Genomic DNA, 10,329 nt, shown 5'->3' on the forward strand with positions numbered 1-10,329 from the left:
GTTTACAACATAAAAAGTCTTTCTCTTCCCCAAATAAAGGTTCTAAGGTAAGTCCAAAGTTCCTTAGAATGAAAAAATACACCTTCTGAAACAATGACCCCGTGGACTGCTAGGGACACTCAGTTTCACAGGAAAGTACGGTCACTGAGAAGAAAAGAGAGCCTTCACGAAAATACACCTTTATGAAAAATTACAACAAGCCCTTCACTTCGGTTGCTTTTAGCTATTTCATCAAACAGCAGAGAGAATCTGGATACAGTGTGTGATAAAACTTAGAAAAGTTTCTTTTTCCAAAACACAAACTTCTAACTCTTTTCCTCCTGCAGCTCCTTCCACTCTGTCTTTACTGGGCTGAGGAGATGGTGAGCTCTTCTAGATGTTCCGTTAGATGCGCGAGCTGGGTAGGCTTGGAGCCAACCGGACTCTCTAGGTAGGCGGTACCTGCACAGGGTTTTCCCGTCACTGGATCTATGACTCTTCCAACCTTGAAAACAATCTCGGCCAGTTCGTGCTTCACGTGCTTGGAGCGTGGCGCAGGTAAGGCTTTGAGCAGCACAATGTCCCCAACCGTGCACTGCTGAAGGGCATCATGAGCAAAGTAGGTCTTTCGCTTATTGTAATACTGTCGAGAGAAGGAGAGGAACCGGTCAGGAGTTCCCGTCTGTGATCTGGCAACGCAGGGCAGAATACGAAGGGGTGATGCGGGAAACACGAGGGAGAACTTGGGAAAAGAAAGTCTGACACTTGGCTGCTTGGTTTCTGGAAAACAGCCACAGCGTTTCCTGGGCTCCCAGCCCATCCCCACCAAGAGCCCTGTTCTATGGGGACTGCAGTGAATGTCACCAAACAAAACACATATGAACTGTTGAATGGCAACACAATCTACTCTGGAAACTTTCACCCAAATCACAATTTAGAAGAAAAAAAAAAGAGCCTTGTTCTTTCAATTATCACCTCTCCCTACAACGTTTAAACGTGCCCTTCCCACTGGAGCCTCCTCTCGGCTTATCAACACGATGCTCTTATCACACGGCGTGAGATTTGGAACAAGTCACTTAACCATTCTGAGCTCAGTTTTTTCCACCGTAAAACAAAGCTCTTACACCTGCACCTCTAAAGCTATCAAGAGAATCAAACGTCATAATGTACATAAAGCACTTGGCCATGAGCTTGGCCCAAAGTAAGGAAAACAGGTCACAAATGGTAAGGAGCACCACCTGTCTCTTAACCCCCCTGCAGTGGAGGTACCAGTAGCCCCAGTTTATAGACAGGACAACAGGCTCAGGGAGGTCACATAACATGCGAAATCAGTGTTCAAACTCACATCTCTTGATGCCAAGGCCAATGAACACACCTTCCTTCCCTCTTCAGCCTGCTCTTGTGTTTCTGATCCTCAATAACCAATAGCATTTCTACCTACCCCAGTGGCCATGCTGGAATACAGAAGGCACTTTCTTTTCCCTCCTCTGTACCTCTAACTCACGTCCCTTTCTCCCAAAATCTACTCTTGTTGCTCTACCCTCATGATTCTGATGTTTGTTCAGGTCCTCATTTCCATCCCAGACCTTCTGCAATGGCCTCCTTACTGACTTCCTTACCTCCAGCCCCCATCCTCACATCTCCAGGTCTGTCTTTCCTTTGCTTGTAAGATGAACTTCAAACTTGAGGACGCAACACACAAGACATGTCACAGTCCAGCTCTGATTGTCCTTACCATTCACTCAACAAGGGTGCCTACCAACTGCTAAGCTTTGCACCCAACCTTGTGAACCACTTGCTATTATGGCAAAACGCCGTGCCTTTTGATGGTTAAGATTCAGCTGAAATGTCATTAATAGAGAAGGCTATTCTCCAGCTCTGGGAGGAAAAAATGATGTATCTTATAGTTTGCTCACACAGTACTCTGCATATACAGTAAGCTTGGGAAAGCTGGAATCTGTGTAAGGCAAAAACTTGTCAGAGAAGGAAAACTCAAGCATTTTCCACTAAAATGAGTGATGGAAGAGTGGTAAGACTGCATCCTGTCAAAGGTGGCAATCTTCAAAAACTGGGAAAAACAAGGCAGCCCTGTTAAGTATGGCTCTCCCAGGCTTCATTGCACAACTACAGCAGTCATCAGATCAATTTTAGGTGAGCGATGTCTCCTGGGAAAGCCGTGGAGATCATGACTAGCTCACAAGTGTACCCACAGCCCAAGACAATGCATAGCAGATGCTTAAAACTTCACTACCCATGTTGTTAGCGCTGTCGAGTCAGCTCTGACTCATGGAGAGCCTGTGTACAACAGAACACTGCCCGGTCCTCCGCCAGCCTCACAATCCATGCTATGCTTGAGCCCACTGTGGCAGTGTCAATCCATCTTGCTGAAGGTCTTCCCCCTTTGACTGTCTGCTTTACCAAGAACCATGTCCTTCTCCAGAAGGGGTCCCTTCTGACTCGACCCGAGCAGATGAGCCGGCCTTTCTCACTGTGATTACCCATGTTGTTGTCAGGTCCCCTCCAGTGGGCTCCGACTCATCACCACCCCATGTACAACAGAGTGAAACACTGCCCGATCCCGCACCAGCCTCACGATACTTGCTATACCTGGGCCCATGGCTGCAGCCACTGCGTCCAGGCCACCGAAACACTGGGAGGCACCTCACCTTTAGTAAGTAGGGATCCAGAACAAGCCTGGTCACTCTCACTTTGGCAGTTTTTTGCATCGCTGTCCCAATCACCTTCCCCACGATCCATTTGGCATGGACGGATGAACGCACTACTGACATTGTGTGGCTTCGACCACCTGAAAAGCAAAATTCAAAGTTTAAGAATGTGTCGTTACGGCTCGCTGAGTCAATTTTGTCACTGGAACGATCCAAGCTCACAAAAGCCTTTTGTCAGTCTTCTGGAACCACCATTTTAGAGACGCTCACACATTTCACGGTCTCCTTAAGGACCTGCCCAACCTCCCATCTTTATGCTGTCCACAAAGCAGAACCTTTACGCGCTCTAAAGCTCTTTCTCTCTCTGCAAAATGGGGTAACAACAGGGCCTACTCACACGAGTGCTTGGAGAATTTAACCTTCAAGGCCCTATAACCAAGAAACGAGGGGCTTTCTCGGCCTCCCTGATTCCTTCCCTTCCGCTAGGCTGACTTCGCCCACAGGCTCATGGCCCAGCTACCTCTGGGGTGCAAGCCCTTGGCGGGGCGGCCAGGGTCCGCGCAGTTAAGGAGAGCTCGACTCGGAGCTCTTTCTCAGATCAATTCAAGCTGAATCCGTCCCGCCTGGCCTGGAGGACAACCTAGAGACCATATAGGAATAGACCCGCTCCATAAGCTCTCACAAAGCGGCGCCTCGGGTTCTCCCCGCCCCCGCGCGCCCCGAAACCAACCTCTGACAACAGCTGTCTGGAGACCCCACCAATCCCTCAGCCCAATCTGGTTCAGACACACCACCCGGCGAGGGCTGGTCGCAGCATGATGGCGTCACGCCGCTCCTCCTCCGACCAACCCTCTCATTGGACGGGAATGCCCCAGTAGTCAGCAGAGTTAAAAGCAGGGCTCCACCCCCTTAAAGAAGCCAGGGCCCTTGGGTGCCAGGATACCTTTGACCTCTCCTTTTTTCCACGTATACTATGACGGGAGCGCTTACCTATCCGTTCTCAATGCTGTTGCGATTCATCCTATTGTTGCTCTATCTAAAGTTCACTCTTTTTTCTTGCCGACTCCTTAGAAAAGTACATGGTAGATCAACCTAAACTCTGGGAATGTATGAAAAATTGGAACTTTGAGAAAGTGTTCATACAATGATAAGAGGAAAAGTTAAATCTATGGAGTGAATCTCTGAAATCAACTTTGTAACTGGTTTAGGTATAATCACTGCAATATTATGGCTATATCTTTTCTGTTTTCTAAAGTGCTTAAAGCATTTAACAGAATGTGACATTTTAGGTTTGTGATTTTAATTAAATTTTTACCCAAACCAAACCCACTGCCATGGAGTAGATATGATTCATAGCCACCTTTTAGGGCAGAGTGGAACTGTCTCACAGGGTTTCCAAGGCTGTAAATCTTGGACTACCTCATCCATCCCCTGAATAGTGGCTGGTAGGTTTGAACCACTAGCCTCTTGGTTAGCAGGCAAATGCTTTAACCACTATGCCACCAGAACTCCTTAGAGATTATGAAATCTGAAGTTATTGTTTAAAAGATAGGGGGGGGGTCTAATTTTAGAAATTCCTGTTTTTATTTATTAGTTGTACACAGGGATGGATTACCCAATACACAAGGTAAACACATACGTAGGGCATCAACAAAACTTCGGTACCCATTGTCCAAAGCAAAGACCAATAGGTGCCTAGAAGAGAGGACACATAGAAAAGCAAGTGCTGCAGTGGAAGGGAATTAGTAGGGTGCTAAACGAACTTGCTCCAGTGAGAGTGTATCGGCCAGAAATAAGGGTCACACAGATGCCCACGTACAAGGCTGTTTAAGCCACGAGACTCCTACCATTACAACACCTTCATTGACATCTGTCTCCTATGGTCCCCTCCCATGTAAATGAAATCGCTTATTTTGGTCAATCTCTTAGGAGTATACTATTTCTTTCTAATAAGCAAGACGTGGGGGTGGGCTATCAAGTCTAACTCTTGCTACACTCACCCAATATGCAAGTGGATCCAACATGAGCAACTAGTAAGGACAAATTGTATTAATAGACAACAGGTCTCCGATCCATTTTGAGAGACCTGGCTTGTCCATCAAAGGTGCTCTGGTGGCACAATGGTTAATGTATTCAGCTGCTAACCAAAAGGTAAATGGTTCGAACCCACCAGCGGCTTCATGGGAAAAGAGTGAGGCAGTCTGCTTTTGTAAAGATTTACAGCCTTGGAAACTCTTTAAGGGCAGTTCTCTTTCTTATAAGGATGCTATGAGTCAAAATTGATGGCAGTGGGTTTGTTCTGGTTTTGGGCCTTATACATCTATGTCAGCTGATGCAGCAATTCCAGCCAGAAGGGCCAGCGATACTCTTCGCCATGATACAAAAACAGGGTATGCTTTTGCAAATGTGCTGGTAAACAACCACTGGGAATATCAGTCCCAGAGTCTGCGCAAAAATGAGGGAACTAAAATCAAGTCGACCATTCCAATGAATTCAATTATTTTTAACAGTATAGCATTTATGTACAGAGTTATGTCCTAAATATTATAAACAACAATATTTATAATTTTAACTTTAAAATACGATTGGCATTCATGCAACAAATTCTAGCACATGTTTAATACATTACTAACGTGAGTAATAATCTAATACTAGCATAGCAAACATCCAACAAATACTAGAAATATTAATACTTGACATGGAAAATTTTAAGTATCAAGTGAGCTTCATCTTTTATTGTCTGTTGCACAGAACACAGTGCTTGATATTATTTGATAAATGCCAATAAATGAGGTATTAGGCACATTAAGAGGATGAAAAAAATTTATTATGCAAAACATGTTTCTGTTTTGCAACAGTGGCTGTTTTTCTAAATGTGTTTTACAAGAAAGTAATAAAGGGCATTTATCAAAACGCTGCATTTATATTTTATCAGAATATTTGTGTATCTCTGTGTAAAGAAATTTGAAGAATTCCTTGAGGAAATAAATGAATACTCAGGTAATAAAAATTTTATTAATGTATTTCGTTTTCCATTTCCCTTTAAAACGAGTTTCTTTTAAGAAACTGGCTGATATTGTTGACTTGGAAAACAAACCTAGTCATTGAAAAGTGGCACTATTGTTACAACAAGTGCCATGGAGTTGATTCCAATTCATAGTGACTCGCATTGGGATTCCAAGGGAGCTCTGGTGGCATAGTGCCTAAAGCATTTGACTGCTAACCAGAAAGCTGGTGGTTCAAACACCCCAGCCGGAAGATTGGGCAATCTACTTCCGTAGATTTAAAAAAAAAAAAAAAGAAAGAAACCTCAGTGCGGTCCAGTGGATTGGACTCATAGAGACCCCCTCCTTGGGTTTCCAAAATGGCATCTCTACCAAAGTAGATTGCCCAATCTTTCTTCTGAGGAGTGGCTGGTGGGTTTGAACCACTAGCCTTCTGGTTAGCAGTCAAATGTCTTAGGCACTGCTAAAACGGCAAGGAGGCCACATGTTCCGACCTCCTCTAATCCCACAAGAGGAAGACGGAATTACCAGCAGTAACCCAAGGCCTATTACTGCAAGGCCAGACATGCTGCCTCTCTCCAGCCCTTTCACCAACCGTTCCTCCCAAAGCACCCACCACCTCTCTCCTGGGTCTGATAATTCACTGCAGTGGCCACACAGAACTCACAGATTATGGGGTTTATTAGGGAAGCACCAGGCTACAACTCAAGTTCAGGAAAAACGCTCAGTCTCTCTCCCAGCCCACCGTCCCTCAGCCAAAAGTCTCTCACAGTCTCTTTCCCAGCAGCAGTGCTGGTCCCTCGGTGTCTCACTCAGCGATGTGTGTGTCTTGCGTCTCTTTCCCAGCAGCACGTGTCTCTTTCAGGGGTGCGTGTCTCTTTCGGCAGCACGTCTTCCTCAACCAGGGGTCAGAGAGTTCTGCCTCCAGGAGGTCTCCACTTGAGCCCGGCAGGGTGGTCAAACTAGCCAATCACAGCATCAGAACTCTAAGCACGTGAGAGAGAGTGGGAACCTCCCAAAACATTGTATTGTGCCTCGCCCAACAGAAATAACCCAGGTGGATATCTCCTCAGTTGCTCATAGAAAATCCTACCTTGGAGTTTACAAAGACTTATGGGTAGAAAAGCCACACTAAGTAATTTATTACACCACAGGCACTAAAGAAACCCAACGGGGGGTCGCTATGAATAGGATCCAACTTGATGGTAGTGAATTTTTTTTGGGGGGGGAATCTTTAAGGAAGCAGATTTCCTCATCTTTTTTCCACAGAGCAGCTCATGGGTTGGAACCATCAACCTTTTGGTTAGCAGCCAAAGGCCTTAACCATTCCACCACTAGAGATCCTTAAGAAGGCCCTAATGGCACTATAGGAGCTCTTGTAGCATAGTGCCTAAGGCACTTGACTGCTAACTATGAGTCGGGCCGACTCGATGGCAAACAACAACAACAACAACAACGGCACTATAATCACGTGACTCATGATGTATCTGGTCCTGTCCTGTGCAAAGCAATCAAAACACATCTTCAAATTGAGTGCACCCCTGCCATCTGTATCATGTTCTGTGATAGCCGTGGCCTGGACAAGTATCAGAAATAGTGAACTGTGAAAATGGAGCATCAAAGGACAGAAAGTAAGTGCACGAGCTTTAAGCATTATTTCAAGAAGAAAAACACTCGTGGAAATCTGCGAAGGACCCCCCAACAAACATTGCTCGACGAATGAAATTATTTCCAACTGCCTTGTATTTTTTTTTTTTTACTATCTCAGACCTGAAGAACAAAATTATATGTTCAAATCATTTTTTAACTTACCAATTTTCAAATATAAATGTGTGTATTAATATCCAAATTTGAATGCAAATTCATTTTATAAATTTTTCATTTTCAATTTTCAAATTTATTTGCTATGGTAAAACAAAATTTAAAAAGTGACATAATTTACATCCAGGTAAAATGAAGTGGCAGCAACTAAGTGGAATACAAAAACAAAAGCTCGCAGAAGATAAAAAGAAAAGGATTTGTGAATCCTTAAAGACAATTCCAAAATTAACTTCCTTTTTAAAATGTAATTAATCAGAAGAGACTTCTTCCATTGAATGCTCAAGTTTAACGGGTGCAAATTATTGTACTAGTACTGCTAGTGATGAAATTACCAATAAACAAACAAACAAAAAAAAAACCTAGATAGCAATACAAATGTAACAGATGTTCTGAACTCTGCACCATTCCTTGCTGTAGTGGGGGGAAAAAAAAAAAAAACTACAAAAATTAATAATGCTGTAGAAAACAAAACTGTTTTAGAATTTGTCACATCAGCAAACCCCATAAATAACAGAAACTTAAGGAATAAATTTTCTTCCAATGATGTAAATTATGGGATCAAAAGAGGGCCAAGTGATTGTCAACATCACGGTGGCCCATATGAAAATTACAAAATTTCTGGATGGTAAACAAACAAGGTTCTGTAGCCAGAATATATTTCTAGGGTGCAAAGCTAATGGTGAAAATTATGCAAGGAATAGTTACTATAATTTCCATCAGTCCGCTCTGTATATTGTCTTATTTGCAAACAATTCAGCCCTAAATCATTTCATTCTCAATTTTTTTCACAGATGAATTTAGCAATTGACACAATTTGAATATGATTGATAAACATAAAAACAGTTCCATTCACAGAGATTATATTTTATCATATTTAAACCGATGACATGGTTTTGGTTTACCTCCTGAACTGGAAACACAAATTAATGAAGAAGGTCAGTACTGGAAATTCATTTTGCAACGTGTTGTTGCTGTCATAACAAATCGCTGAATGTGGACTATCTTTTCAAGGAAGAAATGAAGTGTTTGAGTCCCCACAAAATGGAAATTTTGGGAGTTTACTTGAACTTGTTCCTTAGTTTGATCCATTTTTAGCAGGTCACATCTCAAAATACAATTAACACAGGAAAAGACAATCCATTGTATATATCTAAAACAATGTGTGAACGATCAATAAATTTACTAAGTGATGGAGTTCAATCAACTCTTTTCAGTGAAGTAACTCCAGAGCTCTGTATTTCAGTTTATCTGTAGATTATACTCCTTATCTTTCTCCTAAAGATCAGCTAAGCATTGTTTTAAGATACGTATCTCTAATAGGTAGAAAACCTGTCAAGTAACTTAACACATTTACTACCTTCAAAAGTCATACTGGTAAAGAAATTGTAAATCAAGTACTTCACTATTTATGTGAAGTTTGCAAAACTGATTTTTCTAAGTGCAGAGGCCAGTTCTATGACAATGCCTCCAATATGTTAGGGTGTTATAAAGGTATGCAACACTCATTTTTAATTAACCCAATAAATAGGCCATTTTCATACTGTGGGCTGGATATTCACTTCATCTTGTAGGACACAGCACAGAAATTATTATCCAGAAGCAGTTGGTATTTTTCCTACTATTCAAAGACTACACATTTTTGCTGCCTCTACTCATTGATGGGCAGTTGTTAAGACATATTTAGACAATGATCAAGTATTAAAATGCCTAACGCTTGAGAACGTTTTTGCTGTAGTAAAAAGTACAATCCTGGAATAGTACACTCAGATTCTAGATGCCTTAGAAAATACTGCTGAAGACCAGGCACAAAAAGGAGATTCAAAAAGAGAAGCTGAAAACATTGGCAACAAAACACAAACACTAGAGTATGTATTTATGTTGGTTATGTGGAATAATGTATTACAGCATTTTCATTGGACAAAGTCAAGCTCTCCAGGATTCAGAAGAAAATCTAAAGACATGCACAGATCTCTCCTAGTCATTAGCAGGGTATTTACATAAAGAGAAGATTTTGGAAAAACAACAAAACTAATACTTCCAAATACTGATTATCAAGCAGTTAACCATCACAGAAGCATTACAAAGAAACAAGTAAATGATGGAACTGTTCCAGAAGTATTGTGTGCCAAAGATGAGTTTCACATAACCATACACCACACCATCATTCACACACTTGAATCTTGCATGGAAAAAAGGGTTAAAGTGTATGAATTTCTTCCAATTACATTTTCCTTCTTAAACAATGTGGACAATCCTCGGTGAAGAATGCATGAAGGCATCCAAGAAATGAATGCAGGCTTATTCTGATGACCTGAATACAAACCTTTACAGAGAAGAGTGACAGTTTCATTCTCACATGAGAACTAAGCTTACAGATTCAGGAAAGACGAGTTTTACTCATGAAGGCTTCTACGATTCTATTATAGACGATCAAATACGTGTATTTCCCAATGTGGAAATTGCTTTATGCATATTCCTAGCTTTAACGATCACAAACTGCACAACAGAATGCTCATTTTTATCCTAAAGAGACTGAAAAACCCTCAGTTTACAATAATGATTCAAGAATTATTATTTATTGTCCTTATTATGAATGGGGGGGACCTCTGGTGGGATAATGCCTAAGGCATTTGACCACCAAGCAGGAGGCTGGCGGTTCAAACCCACCAGCCACTCCTTGGAAGGAAGATGGGGCAACCTACTTCTGTCGTGATACTGCCTCGGAAACGCAAGCAGGGGTTGCTATGAGTTGGGTCCGACTCGACAGCACACAACAACAACAACGTTTATATGTTTATCAAATGTTTTCTGAGTGTTATAAAAGATTGTTCAGGTTGTTGAGAAGTAAGACAATCCAT

At 42.2% G+C, this 10,329-nt stretch overlaps 1 protein-coding gene across 1 annotated transcript; it reads right to left on the bottom strand.

The window, feature by feature from the left end:
- Positions 1-343: 343 nt before the first annotated feature.
- On the bottom strand, positions 344-2,768 carry MRPS17 (mitochondrial ribosomal protein S17). The gene is made up of 2 exons (XM_007940786.2): positions 2,646-2,768; positions 344-622 (listed from the first exon to the last, which is right to left on the bottom strand). The coding sequence occupies exons 1-2, from the start codon at positions 2,766-2,768 to the stop codon at positions 344-346; spliced, it is 402 nt and encodes a 133-aa protein (XP_007938977.1).
- Between the last annotated feature and the right edge of the window lie 7,561 nt (positions 2,769-10,329).

This window comes from Orycteropus afer, unplaced genomic scaffold (genome assembly GCF_000298275.1).
Source record: "Orycteropus afer afer isolate SDZICR_OR568_19922 unplaced genomic scaffold, OryAfe1.0 scaffold00006, whole genome shotgun sequence".
Lineage (NCBI taxonomy): Eukaryota > Metazoa > Chordata > Mammalia > Tubulidentata > Orycteropodidae > Orycteropus > Orycteropus afer.